This window comes from Charadrius vociferus, unplaced genomic scaffold (genome assembly GCF_000708025.1).
Source record: "Charadrius vociferus isolate BGI_N301 unplaced genomic scaffold, ASM70802v2 scaffold835, whole genome shotgun sequence".
NCBI lineage: Eukaryota > Metazoa > Chordata > Aves > Charadriiformes > Charadriidae > Charadrius > Charadrius vociferus.
In genome coordinates, this window is record NW_009648449.1 from 406,927 (window position 1) to 434,384 (window position 27,458).

Consider the following 27,458-nt stretch of genomic DNA (forward strand, 5'->3'; position numbering starts at 1 on the left):
GCCCACAGCTGTAAGTGATGCTATCTTCCCCTTGGAAACAAGAAATTATTGGAAAACACTCTGACTACAATACAGTATAGCAATTTGTCCCCATGCTTCCACCCCTCTCAGGACTGTCATCTCAAGGGTCGGGTACGATGTGGAGGTCAGCTGAGTTCCTGGGAATGAAACCTGCTCGGATATCCCTTTCCAGGCCAGTTTCTTTGTTGATTAGAGCCAGGCTGCCTGCGCTCGCGGTCCCTCCGAGGAGAAGCACACCAGAAGCCAGCCGGAGTGAGTCATCATTCATTCAGTGAGTTCAACCAGGAGAAGGAGAAGACATGACGAGCCGGCTCGTCACCCCTCTCATTGCTCACGGGAGTTTCCTCCACTCGTCCTTGAGGGGATGGCTCAGAACCAGTCTGTAAAGGAAGGAAAGGTTGACAAATGGAAGAGGAAAAGATGAATTGCAACAAAATCCTCAAGATTTCACAACACACAGAAAACCAGAATGAAGTGGGAAAGAGAGGAAAAGGCAGGGAGGATGAAAATTTGGCGAGGCCAGCCAGACTTCTAATGCCAGAGAAGTTGGAGGGACTTTTGCCACGGACAATGGCAGAGGAAGGATTACGCTGGGTGAGCGTGTCACCCCTGTGCAAAGGGCTTAGTCCTGTTTTGGACCTCTGGAATATCATCGCACCAAAGGTGATAACTGCCTGTTTAGAAGCGATCCTGAGCCAGCTTGGCTTGTGTAGCTGGGCCTCCAGATTGATGTGGACCAAAGCCAAAAGTTATTGTCAGTGCATTGCCACTCAAAATGATACTCGTTCTGCTGTCATGAAATCTGCCTTGGATGTGGTGTTGTGTTGGTTTTTTTTCTCTTTAAAGTCTTTTATTATTTATTTCACTTCAATTTCACTCAGCGCAAGAACAGGAAAGAAATACAGAGATAGAAGCTTCTGCTTATATCCCAGGCCAAATTCTGCTCTTGTTTGCACAGGTATCCTACGCTTACAGTAAAAAAAGGAAGCTGGACATGATATGCTGTAGCTGCTAATCACAGGAATTATCATTATTTTTAAAATTAGCTGAATATTTAACAGGCCAGTATGATATACGGAAATATTTTTACTAGTTCCAGTGGTTTCAGATCCCTTTGGCAGAGAATGAAGACCAGCTTTGTGATAGTATCAGAAATCCTATTAAAGATAAAATATACAAAAAATGGATGATTAGGGCGCTTGTGTCTTCAGCATTAAAATCACAATTTAACGTGCAGTATACAGGATTTTTTTCCCTCTCTATATTCCTAGATATGCACATATATTATTGTACATTCTTAAAATTAAAATAGCCAATACTGCCAGCCTCCTCTGTGCAGGGTTTCACCTTACTTTGGGAAGTTCAGCATGATCTCAGGAGAACTATTTGATGTCAAGATACTACTCGACAGAGGGAAAACGACAGAGCAGCGTCCTCTGAATTTTAACGTGTCTCAATCATTTATAATACTGTCCTAAAATGGAAAGTTACCGAAACAGTCATGCTAACAGACATATCCAGGAACAAACAATGAAGCAGGGATGATTGTGAGAAACTGAAGCATGGGGTGGATGGTTTTCCTAAGCATTTTTCTAAGTGCTTAATGTTAAAGTGTACCACAGGAATTAGTCAGAACTAATGGTATGTTAACTATAAATTGGCTACTGGGCTTCATTCCAGTTACTACCTATTTGAGTGTCATGACACCAACAGACAAGACAGCATGGGGGTATGAAAAAAGTAGCTCCCTATTTCTTTATTTATATCTAATTAAAGTTCGTAGCTCCTTCTTTAGACCCAGATCCCCAGTTACTCGAGGCTGGAATAGCCCTACTTGTTCCAGTGAAATACTACCTGAGAACCTGCTTTAATATTTGAAATGCAGTCTTTGACTTAGATTCACATTTTCAAATCAAGGCACTCACTGTTACTCACTGCAAAATACAGGGCTCAGAAAGGATTTTTATGGACAAGGATCTTGCAGAAGAACATAGGCTTTGCTTGCTAACTTGATAATGTACTTTAATGAGAGCATAAGCATGGTGAAAAATCTGGGAGAAACAGCTGCCTACTTGAATACAAAAGTCCATTTTCAGCAATGCTGGTGAGAAGGGTTGTCTCTGAGGCTTATGCAAAAGTATTGTAAAGAATCGGGCCCACGGGGCCAGATCTTCAGCTGAAAAGGCAGGTAGCTAATTGAATCCTGATTATAGAAGATGTGCCTCTCAGCCCAGGAAAGTGCTGAATGCAAACCTTTCAACCCGATTACAAAAGTCAGGTATCAGCAGTAAATACATGGCTCGACTTTCTGAGTCGTAAGGGATTCTGCGCTCTCTTGTTCTCGGTAGATGCAGGAGTGTAGGTGGTTTATTAGTCCTTTGTGATGTTGAAAATTTTGCCTTTTAGATTTGGAAGGACAGCCAGAATGCCTGGACTAGCAAAAAGACATTTTGAAATTGGTTGTGCAATTTTGTGCACCGAGCCCTCAGCAGTGAGTGTAAGCAGGCGTGGGACAGCCCTCCTTGCTTCTCCTCACTCTGCAAGGGAATAGGACTGGGAAGAGGTTTAAAAAAGAATTTCCTGTGGTTTTATTCTTTTTTACTTAAAACCACACTGTCACCTTGCAATTTCTCTTCCTGTGCAAGCACTTCCTCTTGCTATTTCAACCAGCCATTATCTGAACATATACGTTAAACTAAGCTTCACTTTGAAGCAAAGAACTATCTATGGGCCTAAAGTTAAGTGGCTTGTTTCATAGGATTTGGACCCAACATGTTAGAAGAAATAACACAGTGTAATGACTGAGACTGGCCAGGTGACTGCATTACCTTGTTAACCAACACTGCTGGTACTGCATTTCAAACAAAACAATCTTTGTCTGCATCACTGCCAAAACTGTATTTCATAATGTGTTAACTCCTTCATATTCTGCTGTGATGACATCTTCCTGTGTCAGCAAAACCATGTCGGGGCTCCAGCATATTCCCACTGGGTTTGGCTGGATGAAGCATTTACTCCCTGCACCTCGCTGGACTCAGCAGGCTGCCAGTCTGCAATGCCTCGATGTGCCTTTCCAAGAGCAATCATTTGCCATCACACCCAGCCGGGAGTGAAGCAAGCATAGAACTGACAATAGAGACATTCCTTGGCTTTTAGACTTGTGTTTTCACACCTTTGACACTTTAGTATTTGCAGTCTGAGTCACACAGTGGCTGAGGTATGCTATCCTCATGGGAGGCAAGAGACCATCAAAAGGTGCAAGGAGCAACCCTCTCCACATTATTAAGTCTGTTCCCCCCTTCCAATGGCAGTCCACACAATTCGGAGTTACACAGTGTGCTTGCGCTGTCTGAGACAAAGAATTCAGCTGTAGACTTTCACAGAAAACAACTTTTTTGAACCAGGAGGTGATTCAGAAAGCAGAAGTAGGTTCCCTCAGTGTCAGCAGGACTCGGGCACCCGACCCCTCTATAGGTGCTTGCAATCTCACCCCGGATCACCTTGCTCTCCCTGTTACCGCAGCCCTACTCTGCTGCCAGAGAAAAGTTTTCTGCTGAGCACGGCAGAGCCCTTGGCACATGCCTTTCAGATGGTTCAGATTCAACACTTCATTGTGTCTCTTCATTGCTATTAGGTAACTGTTGTTAAGCTTCTACCTAAGCTTTATCTTCGTCTTGGAGATCTCATGGGTAGGGCTTGTTTTCTCACATTACCTAGAATAACAAGTCCCAACCCTTGATTTGGGTCCCTAACAGTAATAAGGAATAACTGAAGCGTTTACCTCAGATTACATTAATTCCATTAGGCCAATGCTGAGAGAGTGCTGAATACTTACACTTTGATTTATATTTTCCCCTGTGGTGTTGAGTGACATCAGATGATGCTTTCAATAAGCACCAGGAATTTTCACCAGGCCAGCTCATGAAGCGGGGAGGGAAGCACACCCTGCATGACTGATGGTTGGATTTACTTTTCCCATAAGCAAAGTCCAGGCTGGAGTTTACACGCCAATTCTTTGGAGGTGCTGAGCAACCGCAACTCCCACTGAGCAGCCATTCAGCACTCCTCAGCATCTGGCACGCTAGAATTAGCATGGATAAACAGTATAAGGATCTTGGAGTTTAACCTGGTGAGTCGTATCAAAGTTGCAGGTATTCAGCATCTTTCAGCATTTGCTTCCTTAAGCAGAGCACTACTTAAATCTGTATAAGGGTCTTGTAAAAGGCGTGGAGGGGAGGAAAGGGGTGAGTAGGGTGGCTTTGTCATAACGTTTTCATTTATTAGGGCCCAGCAGTTATGCTATTTACACTGGGGAAAAACAGGCAGTCCAGGCATTCTAGATATTTGAAACACAATGAAGTCTACACACTGTTTTCTGCTTTACCACCACTAATCTTCATAGCCTTTAGGTACCAAAGACTGGGATCCATGTAACCAAACTTCAGTCATCCAGAAAGGAGATATCCACTCAAGCAAACTGTGTTCATCCCCTCTAATGAGCGTGATGAGAGAAACGCACCACCAGAGGGTGATTTGTCCCATCCTAAAAGAAGTGTCTAGAGGGTGAAGTCTGCTCTGGAGGTACCTGTTTCTCTCTACTGACTCCAGAGACACTCCTGGTGACCAGGTTAGACTAGACCTGGCTTTTAAGTAGTAACACAAGAAAGAGTCCAAACAAATACTTCAGGATATCAGAAAACTGCTTGATAGGAATCGAGAACTTTGACTGCACTATCAGTTTTTACAAGATCAGTACCTCTTAAATTTAGGGAGTGGGGAGGAAAGGTGAAGGGTCTTCACAGTCATGTTTGGTTTGCTTTTTGTTTGGCAATTGTTTGCTAAATTTTGATGGCTTCCGGTAAGGTAGAATCTGGAGAAACTATTGTTATAATGGGTCTCTTAGAGTTTATATCACACCAGATTGCAAGGAGATGTGAGAAATGAAAGAAATGAGGGCTGAAATGATTGTTTCCTTAAGGGCTGTAGATCACCTAGCGGTAAGTTTTATCTGGATCGAGTATAACTAAATGATGACAATTTTTTGTAATTAATCAGAAAACAAAAAATGGTTGCTAGTTTTATGCCAGCCGCAGGAGAATTGATTATGCCTTTGTTGGCAAAGTAAAAATGACCCGCTCATATTTTTGAACAAATATGGTTCTACCTAGTGAATTTGTAGTAGTTGAACACGTTGTGTCACCCAAGTATGTTATTTCTGACCTACTGCTGAATTCTCCAAAGCTACATTTACCATCTTGAGGAGTCATGGTCTCAGTTTTGACCAAATTAGTGAGAAAGGTCTAGATTTACAGTGAAATAGGTGAGAAAAGAATGCATGTGGCTTATTAGAATTCAGTATGTCCTAGGATAGGGGGTTATTTCTTACAATTATGCAGATGGATGGGATGGTTGGTTAGAAATAGCCCTCTTGTGCAGCTATATGAATGTTTTCTGGAGCAACAATGCTAACCAAAGCAGGTCCTGCCCCTTGGCTCCCCATCCACCTCTTCCCGCTTTGCCTCCGTGGTTCACTGTCCATTTGCATTGCTGCAGCTGTTTGCAGGGCTGTGCTAAGAATGGGAATGTCACTGGAATGACATCAATTTTTGCTTGTTTTTTGAGGTGAAGGAAGATATTTTTAAGCCGGACTATTTGATTCCAGCACAGCCCAACAAACAGCTGCCTCAGCACAAATGCCACAGGAATGGTGGCATCCGGGCAGGAATAAGAAGCAGGGCCATTTGGCAAGAAACTCCTAAATCACCTTTGCTGACAGAGAAAAAACCCAGATCTACACCCTTAGAGGCATGTGAACCACCCAATGCCTTCGCTGCCTCCTCTTGATCCAGAAGGAATGCAAGAGTGTGAATTTGTTAGAAAATGTGGGTCTTGGAGAGAGAAGCAGTGAAAATACAAGCTTCTTGCTTCTACAGTTTCTGTAGCCTCAGAAAATGAGTTAGAAACTAAAGTTAATTCCCATATTTTAGCTGGCTTGTTTAGAAACATCTCCCAATGTTGACAAGAACAGGCATGATTAAAAAAAATGCTAGCTGGTCACAAAGCCATCACAGAATCTGTAGGCTCTGTTTGTCTGCCTCAAATGTCAAGTGTTACACTTCTGGCACTCAATACTTCCAGGCAGCGGAAACAAAGGGAGCACAACAGGTTATTTTTAAATAGTTTAAACTTTAGTTCAAGCATTTTGTTTTCATATTTTTATGCAGTCTAGCTCCTTCAGCATAACACCTGGCAGCTGTCACATATATCACAACAATATTGTTTCAAGCTAAGAGGCTTATTTTGTATGGATCTTTTCTTTTTATTAGTGGCAACCAACAGAATATTCTCTGAAATAATTGCTACAATTACCTGCCATGGAAATACATATGGTGGCAGACAAAATAATGTGCATAGACAAGCTTCATCACTCACAGTACTAGAACTGTTACTCTCCTAGTGGTGGTCAGTAATGAGTTTTAAAAGTCCATTGGGAGGAAATGCCTTTCTTCAATAGATTTTCATTATATGGCAATTAACATTATGTGGCTAATGTCTAATGCAATGTCTCTTACATAATGACCTTAAAGAGACCAAATATAGTTCAGAAGATAACAGCCCGGCTAGCTTATTTTGGTATAGGATCTGCACAGCTCCCATGGGTTCCAAAGGTCCAGACACTCGAACTAGTGGCGGAAAAAATTTTAGAGAATAGTGTGAGAGAGCAGCTCTCTCCTAACCATTACTTGGGACAAAGGAAATACAATTCCCTTATTTATGCCACCTATCTTTTCCATGACTCAAACAAAAAAGCCAGAAATGAGACACTTGTTTAATATTTCACCCATTGCTGTCCCTCACTGACATTGCTTTTTGTTGAGAGTGATTAACTACATATTTGCATGAAACCTAATCCTGCCACTGTCCAGGAAAATGAAGGAAACCGAAGAGGAGAGTCTAACAAACACGTGAATGTAAAGGCTGCATGATCGGAATAGTCTTTTCTGGGTCTACCCACACACCATTCTTCGTTCCTCTGACAGTGAAGTTTTTGAGGACCTCTATCATTTACCTATCATATATCATATATATATATAGATATCATATATCTATCGTTTCTGTTCCCTTCCAGCCCTGCTGGAGAACTGCCTAGAAAAGGAATGATCGTCCTGAGAGGCTATTGGAGTAAGTTGTATGCACTGGCCGCCAGTGCCAGAAAGATGCTCACGCCTACCAGTCCTCCTCCCTTACTCCTACTTCTACTTCGTCAGACAAGTAGATATGACTCCAGATCACCAAGTTAAACCTGAGGTAAAGACCTTCCAAGAACTTCTCTGTGGCAGTAATCTCTCTAGTCCATGTCAGAGAAACTTTGTTATCAGCTTTCAGACAGAAGTAGCAAACAAAGCAATGGCTTAACATCATGTTTGTGTCTGTCATATAGTCTTTCCTTTGAGTAATACGGGTGTTGTAAATTAAAGCTTTTTCTTCCTCTGCAAACAGTTTTTTTGTAAGTCCAATGAATGAGACAGAGTGCCAGTTCAGACTGTGACTCACCCTGGAGCTCCATTCACAAGATCAGATAACGGAGCCAGTGTGGAGACACGTACCATGCTTCGGAGGTTGGAGCACTGTTCACATCATGAAGGACTGACTTAGTTGGGCTGTTGTAAATACGTGGAGTGTAGTATACATAAGCTGTGGACACAGCACACCTTCTCTGAGAGACAAAAACACACTGATGGAGATGTAGGGAGAAAGGCTGTAACATCAGCTAAAGCAACAGGTTGCCATTCTCTAAAGCCACCATTTAACAGAAAAAGAAAGCCTTGGCCACAGTTAAACCATTTACCATTTTCCCCTTATACCTGTTGCTGCTGTCCCTTTTCCTCAGTGCGCTCATTTTTGTATGTCTTCCTTTGCCTGAATCTTCTCCTTACTACAACCACAGTAGTCGAAGCTGATAGCCAAGAAATGACTCTACTCCAACAATAATACATTGCTCAGTGAGCAGCACCGTGACTTCCTGGACAGACATCCGTCATATCACGTCTCAATTTGTAATCTCTGCTCACCCATTAGCAATGCTGTCTTGCTTGCACAGCACTCGGCCAACTGATGAGCAGGATATTAAATGAAGCTTCCTTCTGCCCATCTCTCACCGTTCCCAGGGTAAGTCCAAGGAAGCTGTGACAAATACTCCTCTTAAGGCCTTGGATTCAATCACAGTTATTGACTGGGTTGTTATGGAGTATAGAGCACAGATCACAGACAACGGTCACCAGAGACAAGCTTGGAGCTGACCTGCATCTGGGCAGGCACCAGGTCCGTAATGTTTTTTTTTTAAAAGAATAATTTTATTTTATAAAATTAAATTATGAAATTGTGCATAAATATAAAAATGAATGTATTTAAAAAATAAATCTGGTGTCAGACATTGAAAAGGCTCACCATCACCGAGTGGGGAAACAACTACCTTTCCTCAATAAGGCATTTTGTAATAGAGCAAGTCAAACAGCAAGTGTTTCATTGTGAAAAATAGCCACTTCTTCTGTGTGCAGAATTGCTGAGCCAAGAGTGCTCTAAGAGACGGGGTCTGTATTTCGATCACCACCTTCACTAGCTGAGGTAGACTCAGGCAAGTTCTATACAGTGCTCTCTAAATTAAAAGGAACAATTAGAAATTTAGATCACTTTGTCTCCAGTACTGAGATCCTCGTTCTCTGCTCAGTCAAAGGCGTGACATCTATGTCGGACACTTGTAGCATGATTTGACCATTGTGACATCTATCTATCTCCATTGGCCAGTAGCCTGGGATAACAGGTTTTCTGAATTAGTCACTGGTCTCTTACTTAATGACCTGAAGATCAGTGTAAAGATGTCAGGAATATGTATCACCTGAGAAGGGATCTAAGACTAAATCAATGCTGCTTGATATGTTCCTCTCCTTTTTTTTCTGTTTCATTTTGGCTGTACAGGTTGCCACCCAACCTGTAATTGCATTTCAAGCAACAGGTAGGTGGGCAGAGAATCCTGCAGGGTGCTGCGGTCCAGCCTCTTGCCTGCTCACAAGTCAGGAAAGCCTAGAAGTGGCATGATACGATATCCAAACACAAAGACTAAGGCTCAGTTTACTAATTACTGCCAATGGGATTTTCAATCAGATGATGCATCTCCAGTGGTTACAGGATTACAAGCACTGCTTTTCACAGACAAGTGTATGGCTAAATTGAGAGTCTGAACTGTCTCAAGGCAGTAGGATGGCAACTCACCAAGTGTTTTACAAACAGATGGCTTGTGTTGTTGTGACACAAATCTACTGTAATGTGATGTAAACCAGCAACAGTTCATCCATGATTAAGAAATATTTTTTGTTTAAACTCTGTTTTCCTTTCTGAACGTCTTAACAATGAGCAGAACGAGTGATGCTTGGAGGAGGAGGTTGAGTGGAGGTAGGATTCAGTATATAAATGAGCTAGTCACAGAAAGACAACATCTAGGTGAGCCCGGCTTTGTATTAATTTGAACAGGAGAAATAATTTTGTCCACACTGTCATTGTGGAGGTCCTTTTGCTAGTAATGGACTGAAAAAAATGAAATATACATAAATCAGATGGTATCTATGACTCACCAGACAAATCACAGAGCAGACTATTGGAGGTAAGACTTCAGGTGAAGTATTTGCCAGTCATATTAATTATGAGAAAGTGTTGTCTGAAAGCCAGTCTTAATGCATTGCCCTCACGACTCATCACTGCTGCCTCTGAATCACTCAGATAATTCTCAGAAGCAAGGGAGAGAGAGGTGTTTAAAGAGGAACAATCAAGACTTTCCTGATTTTCACTGCATGTATTTGCTAAACTGAGGGGAAAAAAATCTCACCTGAAGCAGAAAGTCAAGATGCAAAATGGAAATTTACAGGCGGAATTTGCCACCAACTAAACATCAGCCTGAGTGGCCGCAGACCCAGCCACAAGTCCCAACTCAGTCAAATTACGGAGAAGCAAAGGCAGAATTTTTGGACCGTTAACTGAGATTATTGCATCTGGTGTTTGCCCTGTATTTCAGCTACAGTCTGAGAATTTTTTCCCCCCCCAAGTGAAATTTAAGAGACGTTTAGGAAGAAGCTTCCAACAGAATTTAATTTGGTCTCTTATACTAGCTGATTCATGGGTCTCCTAGAAAAGGCTCAACTTCACGGAGGATAGATGACCCATTTTTCATTCAGTCAAACCTTGCAGATTTTTTAACTGTACAGAAATAAACCCATCCAGTTTTCTACCTAAGAAAAGATACAGTACAAGTATACCCAGACCTAGATGGCAAACATCAAGTTGACTTTTGCTCTCTGCATTCCCAGATCTTTCATTAGCACCGAATGTGGTTGTTGCAGGGAGAGGAGAGCCTTCGGAGCAGCAGCTGGCTTCCTGGGAGAGAGCTACTTGGGCTGCGCCCACTGCTGATGCTAACAAACTTGTCCTGCTTTGGGGGCAAACTGTGGGGAGGCTGTGTCAGGTCAGCCAGAGGGGAGGGAGACCCTCGCTTAGCATTGTTCTCACAAGATCCAGCCTTGCAAGACTGCCTTCTCTCAAGCAAGCAATCCCCTCTCTTGGAGCAATTGGCTTGAAGAGGGGGACTTAGGTTCCTTACCTGGCAGATTGGCAAGACTGAGTTTCCATTCAGAGAAGAGAAAGGAAATTATTATTTGTGTACCACCACCATGCTAGTGCAATCATTCCAGAGCAGCGCTGCACTAAAATGTGGGACCGTACCTTTTATAGAGTGGTGGAAAAGCAAAGGTACATGGGCAGTGAGAACAACGTGGGCTTATTTTGATTTTACATGATCTCTCTTGGGCTTATTTTGATTTTAAATGATCTTATTTTGTCTGTGTTGTCTGCATACTGACATGACAACCGATTGGCTAAAACTTAGCTAAGTACTGACCTCTCTGACATGTGATTTAAAGCTGTCTCATAGAAAAAGATTTGAAGGATCACCAGCTGAAATTGAAGTATTCAGCGGCAGGGCAAAGAGAACTACAGTACATGCATACAAAGAGGATTGTCCCTATGGTAATTCTGGGAGATGGCATAAGGTTGCAAGCAAGTAATAGAAAATTTTAAAACTAATGAAACAAGATTAACATAGGCCACTCCATTAGTATTTCTCCTCCCAAACAGCTCAGTCCTGATTATATTTTATATCCTCATGGAATCAAAGCACTGTACTTACTGGCAGCAAAGGGAAATTAGATCAGAATACTGTTTGCGGATGATTAACTTGCATTTCCTTTCAAACTAAATGTATGCGCTTGAGTCCTTTGGAGCAACAGATAGCCACTTTTCTGACAGGGAATTTGAGCAAAGAATATGGGGTCCAGTACTTCAGCTTAACTGAAATAAACTGGATAACCAGAGACCCAGGTGAGTACAAGACTTCCATAAACTCTCACGAATTTATATGGTGTCACTGCATAAGAGATGTTGCCTACAAATATCTGATTATAGAAAAACAACAAACTTTTCCTTATGCATCCATTGACCTCTGCATTTTAACCAGACTGAAATAATTAGAGCAGTTACAAGGTATTTTGGATCTGCTTTCTTCCAGTGACAACACAAGTAAGTTTTGTTATAAAATACCTGTCACTGCTGATTTTTGGGATTCATCTATTACAAACCAAGGGATAGAGTGGTTCCACTTGTGAAGACATTTTTAAGGACTACACATTCCAAAAAAGTGGTTTCACTGTTCTTGATGTGCATGGCTTTCTCTAGCTATCAGAGGTCTGCATGAGGGAATTGGAGGGCAGAACTTAGGGCCAGCTTTTCACATTTGGTTGCTTAAAGCTGGGCAGCAAGAGAGGCTTACGTACCTGGCTTGTTAGCTGGGAGTATTAAGTGTTTGCACTGTTAGAAGCGGTAGATGTTCAGCACTCCTGCAAACTAATCTTACTACTAAAGATGACTCAATGCATATTTGGAAGTCAGATTTCCAAGAGCCTGAAGGGCCATGTACCCCTTCAGGTGAGCCAGTCCAACAGTTAGATGTCACAGGCATTTACAAAACACACACATCATTCTTCATATGCCTAAAGCTCCACATCTATATGCCTTGGTCATATCCTCCAGATATAAAGAGAACAAAAACAAATGCCTGAGTCCTGGAATGCCAAACGAGTCAATGAGTTTCTGAAGTCTAATGCACAAAGTACGTATTCTTCTTCTCAGCTCTCTTAGCCTGTCTCAGCCTGAGACTGAACACAAGAAGACAACTTAAGACTTGGTGAAGTCTTGTTTCACCTTCTTCTGTAACTCATCACACAGTCTGTCTCTAAGCTGTCAAAGTTTTTTGGTTTGGAATCCAAGATCTCTTTCTCCCATGCACTGGAAGGGGCTGCTTGTTAATGTCTGTGTCTCCCTCCACTAATACATTACTCCCTGTCGTGATTTAGGCCAAATCGGCTACTGGGGACCTGGGGGACCCCAAATGGGACTGACAGATGCTCTCCTGTACCCCTCTTCAAAGAGAGGGGCAGAGGAGGAAAAAGAGACTTACGAGTTTAGAAGGAACTAAACTACTTTAATAAAATATTAATGATAAAATAAAAAAGAAATAATGAAATATATACAAAACCGTATCAAGCTCCCAAGATGACAATCACAACACCGGCTGGCACTGGGGCAGTCGTCCTCCTCAGACATTGGCCATTGAAGGAGGAGAGATGACCCTTTGATCCCTCAGCCTTTATACTGAGCATGAGGCAGATGGGATGGAGTACCCTCGTTGGTCAGTTTTGGGTCACCTGTCCTGTCCGCTCCTCCTTGCAGGTGGGACCCCACTATGCTTTTCCGCTTCCGACCCTCCAATGGGGCCAATAACAAAGTTGGTTGGCCTTGGGTGTTATAGCAATAAGTATAAGCAAGAGCCTCTCTGCACACCATGGCTGGGCATCAGCTATAAACATTGGTCTTATCACTCTGAGGGAGTGAACATTGTCTGCACAATATGCTGTTAATTTCAGTAGTTAGAGAGGCCCAGCTAAGAAGCAAAGTTACTGAACAAAATTGGTTCCGTTTTACCTCAAACCAGGACACTCCCCATGGTGGCAAAGCAGCTCATTGATTCTACCCCTGTGTTTTAATCATTCACTCCTTGTTGTCATCTGCAGAGGCTCAGACTCACTTCAAAAGACTCCCCTAACTTTAGACACTGAGCAGAGGCACCTGGGTTAAGAGCGATGTCACCTCACACTCAGCAGGCAGGTGTGAAGACGTGCCAAGTGAGAACCAGCAGCAGCTGGTGAACTGTCTCTCACTGGAGATGCCTCTCGTCCTCCGTCAGACGCAGAAGCAGCCTGTGGTGACTGTACTTCTGACTTAGGCACTCCCTGAAGCAGGATGCGGCTCTCTAGTGCTGAGTTATCTATTTTGTTCATGCTGAATCATCTCCTTCCGTCCCTTCTTAGACCAAGCAATCTGTGCACCTGTGGGCTGCACCTCCTATTGCCGTACCCCTGCTGATACACCCTCCTGCGCTCTGGAGGAAATTTCTTGATGCATCGATACAATTTCTTAGAGTGCAGCGGCCCTTAAGTAAAGTAAATTTGGGGAATTAATAGGTGGAACTGACCTATTTTTGCTGCTGAAAAAACAAGGAAACCCCTACCCGTGCATTCTATTAAATAGCCTGAAAATAAATTATATGCTGCTTTTATGATGACAGTCATGCAGATTTATATTATTATAAATTATTATTACAGTTATTTCAAGTAATTTTGTTATTTGGCTCTCAGGGGCTTATCACACAAAAAGAAAAAGGGGCAGTGACCTGATATCTCACATGAAAGATAAAGACACATAAACTGTCTAAACAGCCACCTCATGACACATGGAGAAGAAAATAATTTTTATGCAAATAGAGTCTGAGACCAAAATGCCTTTCTCCCTCACCTCCTTTCTATTTCATGATTAAATAAATCATCAAGCTGTCACTAGAGACTGCATAGAAAGAGGTCTCAAATGGTAGAAATGAGAGCTTTCTGCATTTGTCTATTTTTAATTTCAAAAGGTATTTTGAATTAAAAAAGAAAGAGAGGGAAAAAAGAGCATAGTGCCATTCGCATGCCTGATTTCCCAGGAGTACAAACAAGCTCTATGTCCTCTTGTCATAATACAATGAATTTTCAAAAACAAACACAAATAAATGAAAATTAAACTATGATCCATAAATTTAATTGAGATTCACAGTGTCCGATGCTTTTCAAATTCAAATTACCACCAGACAGTGCATCTTTTTGCATAACTTATGCAACTAAACAGTAGGTGATAACTTCTTCCCTCTCCCTTTTTTTTTTTTTTATGGAGAGATACACTTCATAGTGCTGGAATTTTTGGACATAAAAGCTGAATAATAATTTATCATTTTTCATAGATGCACAATATGATGTTGTACAGTGCTTAGAGTGCAGTACAAAAAGTAAGCAGGGAAAAACAAGCATTTTTGTCTTGAAGAATAGACTAAAATTGAATTCTTCTGTTATTAGAGCAAATACTCAAAGGTAACTACAGTTGTTTTGTGTCAGAGGCCGTTGGTCTCCAGTAAATAAGATTACACATCCCAGTGGTAACTCGGAATTCTCTGCAGATCAGGCGTATCACTTTGGAAATTGAATATACAGATATGTCTTGCCTAACGAGGGTGGAAATTTGGAGCTGCAAGAACTAAATCATGGACAGTGTCTACCAAAAAGGAGCTACTCCACAAGAAATGTTACGGAATAGTTAAGGTTTAGTTTACAGTATTTGCACTCAGGAAAACTTCACTGGGTAGTGAAGTTCTTAGTCCTTGATCTTGTAGATATTTCAGCTCTAATTAGTGTCACTTAAGGAAAAAACAGCCTTTGCCTACAGAAAAACACTTTTTTAAGCATGGATATTTAAAAGCACACATAGAGCACAGGATGTCTAAAGGGTTGGGATCCCCCCCAGCTATATGGGGATGCATTTCAGGGCCGTGTTTGGTACTCTACACTCACTGGGAATGTGGGAGAGAGGGCTTTGGATGCTTTTTGGTGGAAAAAGGACCCGAACAGGAGCCCCCAATGGGTGGGGTGTGCTATGTGGGCTGGGGTGTGAAGGGGACTCACCACTCCGTGGTGGTGTTTGCTCAGGGATGTGGCTCAAACCCTGCTCTCTGGAGGTCCCCAAGGGAGCACTGTTGGTTTGATCACAGTGGGAAGCATGGCAGAAGGATTATTCAGTGGATTTTTCTTCCTGATATTTGCCCCTCTGATGATGAGCATTGCTTCCCAGATCTTCCTCCCCCATTTGCTGGACTGAAAAAGTTTGGGACTCTTCACATGTCCTGTCAACCCACAGGTTCTCCATCCTGCTGGTCATCTTAACAGCAACTGAAATATAAGCCCATATATCTGAGGCAGTAAAGGTATCTTGTAATTTTGAACCAGGGAGGTGCAATGTTTAACCATGCAGGAGTAAGCTGAAGGGTAGCGTTTTGAAGGTGTGAGGAAGAAATGTTTTAGGCAGCTTGTATTGTAAACTAGCATGATGTTTTGGGATGGGAAGAAAGGGAAAAAATCCTTTAAAACTATGTAGGAACATCACCAGAGACACTATTTTAACTGTTAGTTAATGGTAAAACAAAATATTTCCTACCCATGAAAGTACAAATCATGTATTGAATCAGATTCCAAAGATGATGTAGTATGATAAGAAATGCCAAAAGTGATATGCAGAATGCTAACTCCTGTGAGAAAATAAGAAGAGTGCTTCACCAGTGTTGTCATGACACGAACTAGTCATTATCACTACGTTCAGTGAAAAAGCTCTGTTTCCACAGCACTTTTCCATGATATTCTTTTAATTGGAGGAAGGGAGTAAAAACAGCGGTGTGAGGAACATCAGTAGGGGTTTCGAAAAAATCAACAAATACGGCATTTCAGAGTGGGTTGTGTAAAAATCACATGCAGGAAAAAAACAAAGTTGAAGTTCACATCCTTAAAAATGATCACTGCCACATGACAGAGGCCATTTTGCTTGTGACATAGACACATTTCAGCTCAGATCCACAAATCTGACCACGGCATCACCTCACGGCATCACCCTTCCTAGATTGGTCACTCTGCTTTTTCTGTTCTTCAGCACACTTTGCACCTTTCTGCTTCCCAAAATCTCCTATCCTTTCCTCTATCTCCAGCCCAGGGACAGCCCTGTCCTCAGCTGCATCCCCTTCTCCTTTCTCCCCCCGTCCCCAGAATCACATGCTACTTTTCTCAACATCCTCCTCCTCTCAAAATGTCAGTGTCACTTGTGATCTAGGAAAATATCAAAATCCAGCACCCCAATTCACATGCCAACAGGAACTGGCATCTTTCCCATGCGCCTGTATTCATTCTGGGTACCCGATGACGAAGAGAGCTGGCTACCATATTGCTGCTTTGGTGTGACTGAAAACCACTGCCACTCTTTTTTCAAACAGTTGGCCACATTAAACCTTAATTTTACTCCTTTACTTGCTGCTGGTAAATTAGGACCCAGTGAAGCAGACCACAGTCAGGCAAGCTCCCAGGGGATTTAGCGAGTAAGGACTTTGCCTGCCTCTGGAGAGGTTTGGCTGCCCAGTCATTAGTTGAACTGATATGAAGAAACAGCAGCAATTAATTTCACTGTGAATTTACCTGCTTTTTCCAGCTTGTTTGAAATATACTTGAGAACAGAAGATCATAGCAGATTTGGTAATTTTAAAATATTTTTTTGTTTGTTTGTTCCACTCAAATATTCTCAAACCAAACCCTGACTTGAAAAATAGCTACTGAAATTTGAGGGTCAAATGTTGCTTTTTTAAGACTGAAGTCGGCGAGGATCCTTCCACCAAATTCAAGTGACACTGACTAAAGCCTCCAGCTAAAAGATAAGTGTCCCTTTTATCATATCTATATGAACTCCTTTGAACTTTTTCCCCTCTTTGTGGTGATTTATCATGGTAGGGCTGCTTATGAATGCTGAATGTTCTACTCCAACTTTAATGGAAACAGTATGAAATACTTACTACCCGCTTGTGCTTTTTCACACACACACGCACACACACACACACACTCTCCTCTTGTAGCAAACATACTGGTAATTGCTTTGTGAAAACATATGGCTTAAGCCTGTAAATCAGGATGGACTCATTTAGAGAGTTCTGCTCCTGGGCAGGTAGCCAGGCACTAGAGCAGGAGCAGGTGTAGTGTGCAAATGCTTCACACACAGGTCCCTCGTCTCTGTTCCTTGGATATTTGACCCCTGTGAAGTTTGTACACATAGGCAGAAGAAGGAATATCCAAATCCAGGTTATCCCAACTCATAACATTGTCATTTTAAGGGAAACACCCTCACATACCCAACACATCAGTTTTTGTTATCCCATCATGCTGCTGGTAGGCTAACACAGAACCGGAATATTTTATCTTCATGCTCTCCTTTAATCAAGTCCTAGTAATCCTTGGAGAAAACCCTCTTCAACAGGTCTGAACCCAGGAAATCACACTGCTTACTGAGAGGCAGTCAAACACACAAGAAGGCTCCGGGTATTTGCATAGCTTCATGTTCACATGGGGAAGCCGTATGCTCCAGGTGCAGCCACAGAGCTGCAGAAGGCAAAGCCAAACCATAGCTGCTCTACCAGTGGTGGTAGGATGGCACGTGATGTGCACAGGCTTTCAACAGCTGACAAGAATAATCTCATGCACAGGATTTGTCTGCTACTAGTGCATGCAAACATCTGATTGCGCAGAGACATCGCCAGCCTCTCCGACAGCTCCTGAGCGTGTGTGTGAGCAACTTGGATAACAGCTCGCACAAGCGAGGTGCACTGGCAGTTAAGCACAAGCAACCGTCAGCATGCTACTCTGAAGCTGAAAAGTCAACCTGTCACATACTGAAACCATCTGTAAATCCAGTGGATCTGCTGAAACAATCTATGCTGTTTCCATATTTCTGAAATTATTCTTATTTTTTAGCATGCAGAGGAAAATTAAGTCACATTTTCCTTAACAATTGCCGTTCCCGCCTTGCTGCCCATCACAGCACTCTGGGGTGACTTCGGTAGCACTGACCTTGGATGTTGCTGCAGTGGCATTACTTTCCTTACCACTCCCCGGTGCACTCTCCTCGATCGCTGGCGCTGCTGGGGCTTCTGCCTTCTTTGCACTTGTTTCCAGAGAAACAGGAGGCCCTACTTTCCCCAACCCACTCACTGGGGTTGAGCTTGAACTGCTTGATTGCCGTGACTGAGCCTTATACCAGCTAGGGTAAAACAAGGGATCGATGGTTTCTGCTGTGGCCGGCACTTGAGTGTCAGACTCTGGGGTCTGTTGAGAACCACTTGGTGTCACAACCTCATCCTTAATCAGGACAGATAAAGAGAAGAACAAGCAGAGTGCACCACGTTACGTTCCTGTCGTAGCCATGTTGCTTTGCATGCCGTGTTTTTTATATCTCGCTGCAAGGAATAGATTTATCCTAATACATGGTCCAAAAGAATTACAGCCAAAACGCGAAGCAAAAGCAACTATCATTTGATTAACACAGATATGGGAAAGAAAATACATTACCCAAAAAAATAGAATAGGAGGGTAGAATTATCTGGGAAGGGATGCTGACTGAGAAAGGAGTGAGCAAGCAGTTCTTTAATTCAGATCAACACCCAATTCAATCCTAAAAATATAAGAAATTCTGCATAAGACTCTCATGAACCGGTACCAGCCACGAACGACAGGTGTAGGTACCTTCAAATGGCTTGTTGGGTTTTGCGTTAAGAACAACATGTTTGCCAATGACTCTGTTGATATAAGCAGTCAGAATAACGGGGAATACAAAGACACTGGAGAGAAATATTTGCCCACCAGCCTTACTATCAGTGCTACAAGTCAAGCAGAGTTGCTCTGCCAGGAAGAGGAACAGCCGGCTGAACTGCACCCCTCTATCTGCATCAAGCTCTCAGGGCTCACCCACATGGTACCTGCTATCACCACAGCATTTCTGCTTTGCCTCTCTTACACCACAAGGCAAAAGCTGAAATACAGGTATCCTACACACGGCAATACCCACATGCCATGTCTGACTCCACGTCTGACCATCTCCTAATGGCATTTCACAATTGCTACAGCAGCATGCCGTACCTTTCCCGTGTTAGCCTTAGAAGTGAGGGACTTCATGTGAGTGGGCAAAATTACTTAAGTCTAGGTCTCATTTGCATAAAAACCTACATAAATTAGGCAACATAAGTCAGTGCAAATACTCAAAAGACAAACTTTGGTTAAATCAAGAAAGACTGATTTAAGAGCATCTTCACATAGCTGGTGCAAACTCACATATGACTTTAAATCAAAGCAAGAATGAATCTATAGTATTTATTTTCCCTTGCTTTATGTGGGGAGCTTGCTACAATCAAAGACTCTTTATTTGTTCTCGTTTTCACACTGGCCTCCTCAAATATCTTCACAGCAGCCTTTACCCGCTCAGCAACTTCATTTGGTAAATTGCATAAGAGAAGAATTTGCTAAGTTAATTGTATGTAAGACCAGCTAAAGTAGCACATGATGTGTATTTTTTTATGTAAGTCTTTTAGAATATGTGGCAATTATGGTCTCATTGTAATCACATTCCTTAAGAAACAGTGCAGGCCTGAATTGTTCACACCCTGAATCTGTTTGCTACTAGGTTGTAAGAGGCAGTTTCCTCTCCTGTTTGGTGTATGATATCCCTGCATGTACCTGGACAATATCCCTAGGATGACCAGAGCAGAAGGTAGAAAATGCCATTCACAGAAAACAGATTAGAAGCATGATCTAAAAATTGGTGGTGGAAAGCTTACTAAATCCAGAGGGAATGCCAAATTCTCTTAGTATAAATATTTTAATATTAATTTATAATAGTTAGTCTAAATTAAATCACAGCAAGTAGAACATCCATTGTAATGTGCCTATGTCCTGAACTGAATCTTTTATCTATGTTTTATGTATCCCATATATATCTCAATTTATCTAGCAGCATAAGTTTTTGCCTGTCAAGCGGTATACACGCAGGTCAAGACAACAGGGTACAGTTGTGTATACGTGTACAAGGGCAATAAACAATTTTGCTCTCCAGTGCATCGACTCCCTTAGCTGTGCTCATGATGTATGGTGCCCACAGGCCACAGGGGAGTAATTTCTTGCTCTGCCAGGGCACACGCAGCATAACTGGCAGGGCAGCGGGGCACTGGGGACACTTACCTGACCAGCTGGTGCGGCAGGCTGTGGCACCAGAGCAGGTTCGGCCAGCTGTGGCACCAGAGCGGGTTCGGCTGGGGGCTCTCCCACTGTGCTCTGCGGTTCGGGGTTCTGCTGAGGTGGCTGTGATGCTTTCTCAGCCCCTTCCTCCTCCACCTCTTCCTCCTCCTCCTCCTCTCCTGATGTCTCAGTGTGGACTTCATCCAAATCTTCACCATCTACTGTCTCTTCCTCTTCCTCTTCTCCCTCCTCCTCTGATAAGACACAGGTAAAAGGATAGGGCTGAGCACCACATGAAGATGGCTACAGTCTTTACATAATTAAAAAGCCATTTACAATTTCATGGCAAAGCTATTGATAATCTGCTGCCTGGCAGAGGACGCAGGCTGGGGAGAGGGCATTGGGGAGGAGCCTGCTCCCACCAGCCTGGGCTGGGCACTGCCATGGAGCTGCCAGCAGGTGCTTCGCAGCAGGGAGGACACCAAACACACACGCTTGTTAAAATCTTGAGCTGACCCTTTCCACGGGAAGGAGTTACCCTCATGAGGGATGTGCAGCATGGTCCTGCAATTTCTGGGGAGAGGATACCTGGTCTGGCACAATCTTCCAGGAAAAAAGTCCCTCTTGCAATTTCAGGTATATGTTTGTTTTAAACACTGTTGAAGCCATCATAATAATCCTTTACCAGGTCAGTGCAACCTCCCTAAAACCAGACTGTCAAACTTGATCAGACCATCGCTTTTGTGTCATCTGACACATCCTGTTGTCAGCATTTGTGGCTCGGCTCATTTCCAGAGGGAGACCTCTAACAATGCATTTTCTTTTGCATAATCACACTATTCATCCTCACAAACGTTGGATATTGTTCAGAGCCATCTTAGCACTTCAGAGAAATAAACTTAGATGGATGCATTAACTCAAGCTCCAAATTGGCTGCGCATTTTGCACAGGTTATGGTTCTGCCTGAGTAAGTAGACGGAATGCAGATACACAAATTAAGTAATACCCTCATAACGGAGAAATGTTTCTGCAGACAAATACATTCCTATAAGCAGAGCGCTGAATGTCTGCTTCCACGTCCCCTGGCAGCAGAGGACCTTATTGACTCTAGTAGGAGTTTCAAATGCAGGACTGAACTCCGGATTGCCAAAGCCCTTGCTAATGCCTTGTCCCCAAGGAGGTAGGTGTCACATTCCCCATCACGTGGTGGGGGTGTGCGCCTGGAGCATGAGGTCACGATCTTGGCAGATGTAGGTGTGTGGCAGGGATGTAGCAGCTGTGGCAGATCACAGGGATGAAACGGGCATGAGGCTGTGACTAGGGATCGTCTCTGCCAGGAGAAATCCCTGGAGGTTCATGACCCTGCGAGATGGCACCTGGTGCTCTGTTGCTGACTGGTGCCACAGCTGCTGTCCCACTACATGGATCCCTGTGCCAAGTACTGCAGTTCCCAACCTACAGACTGCACAACAGGCTCCCAAAGTCCCTCACAGGGGGAGCAGCCACACACTCTGAAGCTAGTATAAGTTGTGGCAGGGGGGTAAGCAATGGGTAGCATCTACATAAGACATAGCTGGGCTGATAAAGGTGAATGTAAATATACTAGCAGAACCCAGTGCTAGCAAGAAAATTAGAGATATCCAGGTGAGTCTTACTGCTGCCTTTTAATATGAGAGATCTGCTTATTTATCTCTGCTTATCTCCATTAACTTTTTGTGGCTTACCCTCTAGGTAAAGCATAGATAAGCCTACTTTGGTAAATGTAGAATTACAACTTTGCATTATTATATAGACATACTAAACATGTTTAGTCATGATGTCATGACAAATCACATGGCACAAGATGTTAAATGCATGAAAGGTGATGACAATTTTTGCTTCACTCTATAACTCTTTGATCTTGAATTTTGATTACATTTCTGCTACATTTCAATTATTATAAAAAAGAGTTTAAATAAAGTCTCTTTCATAAGTACTTCTAGTAGTAAACATTCTGTTTCTTTAATGATTTTCTAGAGCAGACAGGCCATAGAAATATGTCATCTTTTAGGGAAAAAAGGACTTTATAGACCAAGATAAAAACTTAATTTTGTGGTCGCTTCATTTGAGGAATCAGTAAAGATCACAGGCTTAGGAAAGTGTTGAGGCCACATAAAATGTAAGATGAATGGTGTCAACAGGTTATGTGATTTTTTCTCTGTGATAGATTTTTATTTTTTATTATAATTGATACAAAATGGTCCAGATACACTTTGGGATGGAGAGAAATATCTGATTCAAGTTTTCCTACCCAGCATCGTCATGTAAATTACACACAGCTGCAATTTAAGAAAATAATTTAGGTGAAATAAATGACATACCTCTGTCAAAATCAATTTCTCGTATTATCTTTTCTTCTCTACTGAGGTTCACTGTGAATTGGTTCATATTTTCATACCCGTCCTCTATTTTTTCCATTTGAAATCCCTTAGATGCTTCGGTAATCCTAAAACAGAGAGATTGGTTATTGGCATTTGGATTTGCAGATAAATTTGTAATTCATTATAAAGATCAAGAGTCTCAAGTTTAAATACTTACTTTTGTAGCAATGTTTTGGCATTCTGTGAAAAAAAAAAAAGGAAATAACTGTCTTCTTAAATGGTTCCACTTTTTCAGAGATTTTATGCATTGAGATCTAATTCTTACATTGGCTGCTTCTAAACGCACTAATATGGATCTCATAAATGACAAACATGAGATCTATAAATGAGATAAAATTTGGATAGTAATTAGTATACAGCTGAGTAAACCTTTTAGTTCATTGAAGACTTTTTAATTAAAATATGAATATGATGGGAAATAAGTGCAATTTCTACAACAATGAAGTGGAAATATTTTTGCTCTTCTTTTGTGTGTGTGGTGACAAGCAATTGTTCCTGTACCATCTTTAGGCATAGTAACTGTATCTTTGATTATCCATTAGGGCATACTTCTGGAGACACAAAATTTTATTTGTCTGGAAAGAATATTGTACCCTTCAAAGGCAATTCTTTGGTGGAAATAAGGGTGTGTTGGGTTGTTTTGGGGTTTTTTTTGTTTTGTTTTGTTTTTGTTTTTTTTTCTGTAGAAAAAATGAAGTCAGCCTTTAATATAGAGGAATTGTAAACTTGCAGGACAGAAATTCTGCACAAATTAAGTTAGTGGACAGGCTGCTAATCATTTCCTAATCAGCTCTCCTAAGTTTATAGAAAGAAAAGAGAAGGAAAAAAAAATGAAGTAAAGGCATAAAAATGTGACTTAGAACATAAATATTTAATTATTGGAAAGTTAGTCACTCTGTCAGTATGCAAATGAAACCTATAACTCACAGAAGTTCATATACACATATATTATAGTGGTGGGACAATAAAGATATGTTGGAAAAAGTTAAAATTTCTAGTTCTTCTTTGGGGACCAGACGTTCATGTACAACATAGAATATATTGGTGCAAATAGCAAATACTCACGTTCTTGGTTTGGATAGTATTCACAAGACGACTAGTAATTTGTCTGTGCTGATACAAGAGTTTAAAAAATGAGTTTGCATAAATGTTCACTCAAAGACGACCAAACTCTGAATGTGCCTAAAATTGAGAATGCTTAAATAGTATTTCAATAAACCCACATTCTTTTTCTATCTTTTCTAGACTTTATACCTGCAAAAACACAGCCATTTCTGGTTCTTCCATGAACTGGATTCCTGATTCAACCAGCTTTGACACCGCTTCCAAATGATCTGCGTACTTCTTCATCAGGGAGCGGACGTGTTCCAGTTTCTCCTCTTGGGTTCTAGTGATTATTTGTGTCATCTCATTCTTTCTTTCTTCCAGTACAGAATAGAGATAATCAAATTTTTCACACAGCTGCTCTTTCTGTCGTCTGCAGCATTCCTGTGAATCATTTGGTTTATGTTAAACATGTTATGTTCTTAAAAGAGTTTCTATTTTTATAGTTACTTGGAAGCAATTTCATCAAAGAAATTCCTCTTTCTGAACAGTGCAAAGGATTCTGAATGACCCCAGAGACTTTTATAATTTTCAAAGTCCAAGCTTTTAGAACAAAAGTTTCTAAACTGCTCTCAAACTCGGAGTTTCAAGCCACTGAAAGCCCCCAAACAGGTTATTGTATAACTTGTCAGTCTGCTAAAAAATTGTGAAAGGTATTTATGATGTCTGTAGTAATACATCAAAGTCTGCAGAAAAAGTAACCCCCCCCACCATATTAGCAGCTGTGTTCAGTTGCATGAACAGAACGGTTTTTAAAGGAACTGTCATCTCAGATCTGCTCTGGAGAATTTTCTTCTTCTACCAGAGAACTTGGAACTGTCCTGGCTGGGCTTGATTTTCACGTACGCCCTCTTAGACTCTATTTAGACAATAGGTGTCCATCATATTCCATTTACGGTGCACTGAATGAGGTAGAGGTACCACAAAGAAAATGGTGTGTGGCAAATGCACAAAGACAAGAAGGAGGAATCAGGTCCCAATCCTACCTTCAGGCACTGATTTTCACATCATTTTTTGTGACACCTATATTGTCCTTCCAACCAGACAACATAACGTATTTCACTGAGTAAGGAGGCTGGGTTTGATGGCTCCTTCATCGAGCACTCTCTAACAAGAACACACTGCACTTGCAAGGGAGGATTTATGGAGAGGAAATTAGAGACAGGTTATCTATAATGTCTGAGGTCTACCAAATAGAAGTACTTGAGTCATCTGTGTGCCCCAGGGCACACAGATGGGCATAACCTTATTGTGATTGTATCTGGTTGCGGATGGTGGTGATTATTTAAATCTCTTTCCTAGGAACTGAGGCTGAATCAATTCCTCATCTTTGTCCCTTGAAGCATAAAGCAGAGATCCTGGCAGCACAGGATTTTTAACAGTCACACAGTACTTTCGGAAGTGATAAGACTGATTATTCATAGCACTTGACCAGAGAGAATCCCACTTTTTACTTGACTATCAGCCAGAGCTCTTTCCTACGAGTGGTCACAGTCTGCTCTGTATTGTTCAAAGGAGAAAGCCTTTTGAAGATGGATGTGTGGCCAAAAATCACTGTCTACGTTGAGGGGTGGGGAGCGAATACAGATCTTGTTGCATCAACCCAAGCATCTACCTCCACTTCCCCCTGAGGAAGACTAGGCTAAACAGGCACTCCTAATTTAAAACTCCTTAGTGGGGGCAGGGGAGGAGCAGGCTTGTTCTGTCCTTCTGGAGGTCCTTGCCACTTCCCAGAAATTCCTAATTAGTGAATTATAGGGTGGGGATAAGGAAGCTTTTGAATGAAGTGCGTAATGGCTCCTGGGTGTCATTCTATTGTTCAAACCTCATACAACCTTCCTCTCCTCTTTCACTCCTCTCCTAGCTTTCTCCCAGTGTTTCCTGCCATTCCACTTGCTCCAGATTCCTCTTTGGTTCAGTCTACAATGACCGCCTCTGAAATGTCACCCAGATCACTTGTTAAACAACCTTAATTTCAAGACAGGTGTGTGCTATCTTTGCTATTTGACACAGGACAGCTTTAGGGGAAGAAGAGCAGGAGAGTGATAGCAGGGTGCCCTGAGAGGTCCTTCCCTATCTCTAAGCTCTAACATATAATATTTCTTGCCAGCAGACATTACAGACTTGTGAACCTCAAGAGTGAGAGTGCAAAACAGGTTTCTAACTGCAACTGCTGAAATATTTCTGAAATATTCTCTTTCTGTATAAAATGTTCCCATACAAAATGTCTGCCTGATGGAATTACCCTAATCAGATTCTGAGTAATGAAAAAGGTTAACAAATACATGACTTTCCATTCTAAAAAGTTCTCAGGCTTTTTGTTTTTTAAAGCACAGCTACAGGAAAAAAAATAAAAAGGAGTCCTTGCCACTAAGCATGAGTTACACTGCTTGTTCTGAAGTATCTGTATTGACTGGCCTATGCTATTAGCATTTGAAAGAAACACTGTAATTTGACTGTCATTATTTGACTCATATTGTTTACAGGGCTACACAGTGCTTAATAATTTGTTATTGTTTTCCAGTATTTAGTATTTTATATTCTCTTTTTTATTTTCAGTATAATATGTGAGTTTGTTCTACCTTTCAATCAGTTAAAGGCTGTACAAGTATTAATCAGGTTTTTCTCTTTGTTTTTCTTTTTAGCCTTGGATAGGAGCAATAGCTAAATATAGAGCTGTAGGCTATTTCTTGCTCTAGCTAAAAGAAAAATGATAATGTATTTTCTGCTAGAGCACATACTCATTGCTCTCTGCAAAGTGTTAAGTAGAGAGAAGAGACAATCCTGGATTATAAGCATTATTTCCATGTGTCCACATTTCTCAGCTCCAGATGTAGCTTTTCATCTTCAAGGACAAACTGATGTTGATTCAGACAAAGCTCTTGTACGGCAGGAAATGTGATTTGCTTGAAATGTAACATGGAAGTGCCAAGGTAAGCTCTAAGATCTATTTTCTGCAATCTTTGTCTTTAAAGGTGAAAAGCCTGTTAAAACATCTGAAGGCAAAATGGCTGCACTTTCTTTGGGCTTTGAGTTTAAAGGTTAGACTTTAAACTGAGTGGATGACTCTGAGGAAGCTAGTTTCAAAAATGGTTGTATTTATTAAGGTATTTTTAGCACTGTGTTTTCTCCATACTTCAGACTAGATGTTTGAAGTTTTGTTTCTGGTTCAGCTGGTTCAACTTAAATGAATATAATCTTTTGCTTTTGTATCATTCAAATTTCTGCAGTTAACCTACTTGAAAAGCTCATTTCTGTCTGCAAAATCCTGATAGCAGCCAATTTCATCCTTGCGACGTGAAGGCTTCCTGACTACAAAGTTCTGACTGTTGCTAACACAGCGCTATCATTTACTTGAGCTAATAGTTTTATGTTCTTTGAACCAAACTTGGGACATTTTCTGTTCTTCCTTGCTCTGAAGAAATAGAAGCCTTGGGCAATTGTGTACATAGATTGTGGAATCAATTTTTCTTACCAATTAGAATCTCTATATCTTGGATTAACTTCTTTTTGTCTGCAGTTTCTCTTTTCTACTCTAGCTCTGAAGGGTCAATATAATTCTAATTGGGCTGAGAGGGAGGCAACTCCTTCACTAGATGCTTCATCAAACTCTGATCATAAAATCAATTCATATGAG

At 41.6% G+C, this 27,458-nt stretch overlaps 1 protein-coding gene across 1 annotated transcript in view; it reads right to left on the reverse strand.

Moving 5' to 3' along the window:
* Window positions 1-281: 281 nt before the first annotated feature.
* TRIM55 (tripartite motif containing 55) overlaps window positions 282-27,458 on the reverse strand; it is a 38,883-nt gene continuing 11,706 nt past the window's right edge. The window contains exons 5-10 of the mRNA XM_009885574.1: window positions 23,972-24,205; window positions 22,875-22,897; window positions 22,658-22,782; window positions 20,301-20,551; window positions 18,141-18,428; window positions 282-401 (exon numbers count right to left, since the gene is read on the reverse strand). Coding sequence (XP_009883876.1) covers window positions 282-401; window positions 18,141-18,428; window positions 20,301-20,551; window positions 22,658-22,782; window positions 22,875-22,897; window positions 23,972-24,205 — 1,041 coding nt within the window. The remainder of the gene's footprint in view (window positions 402-18,140; window positions 18,429-20,300; window positions 20,552-22,657; window positions 22,783-22,874; window positions 22,898-23,971; window positions 24,206-27,458) is intronic.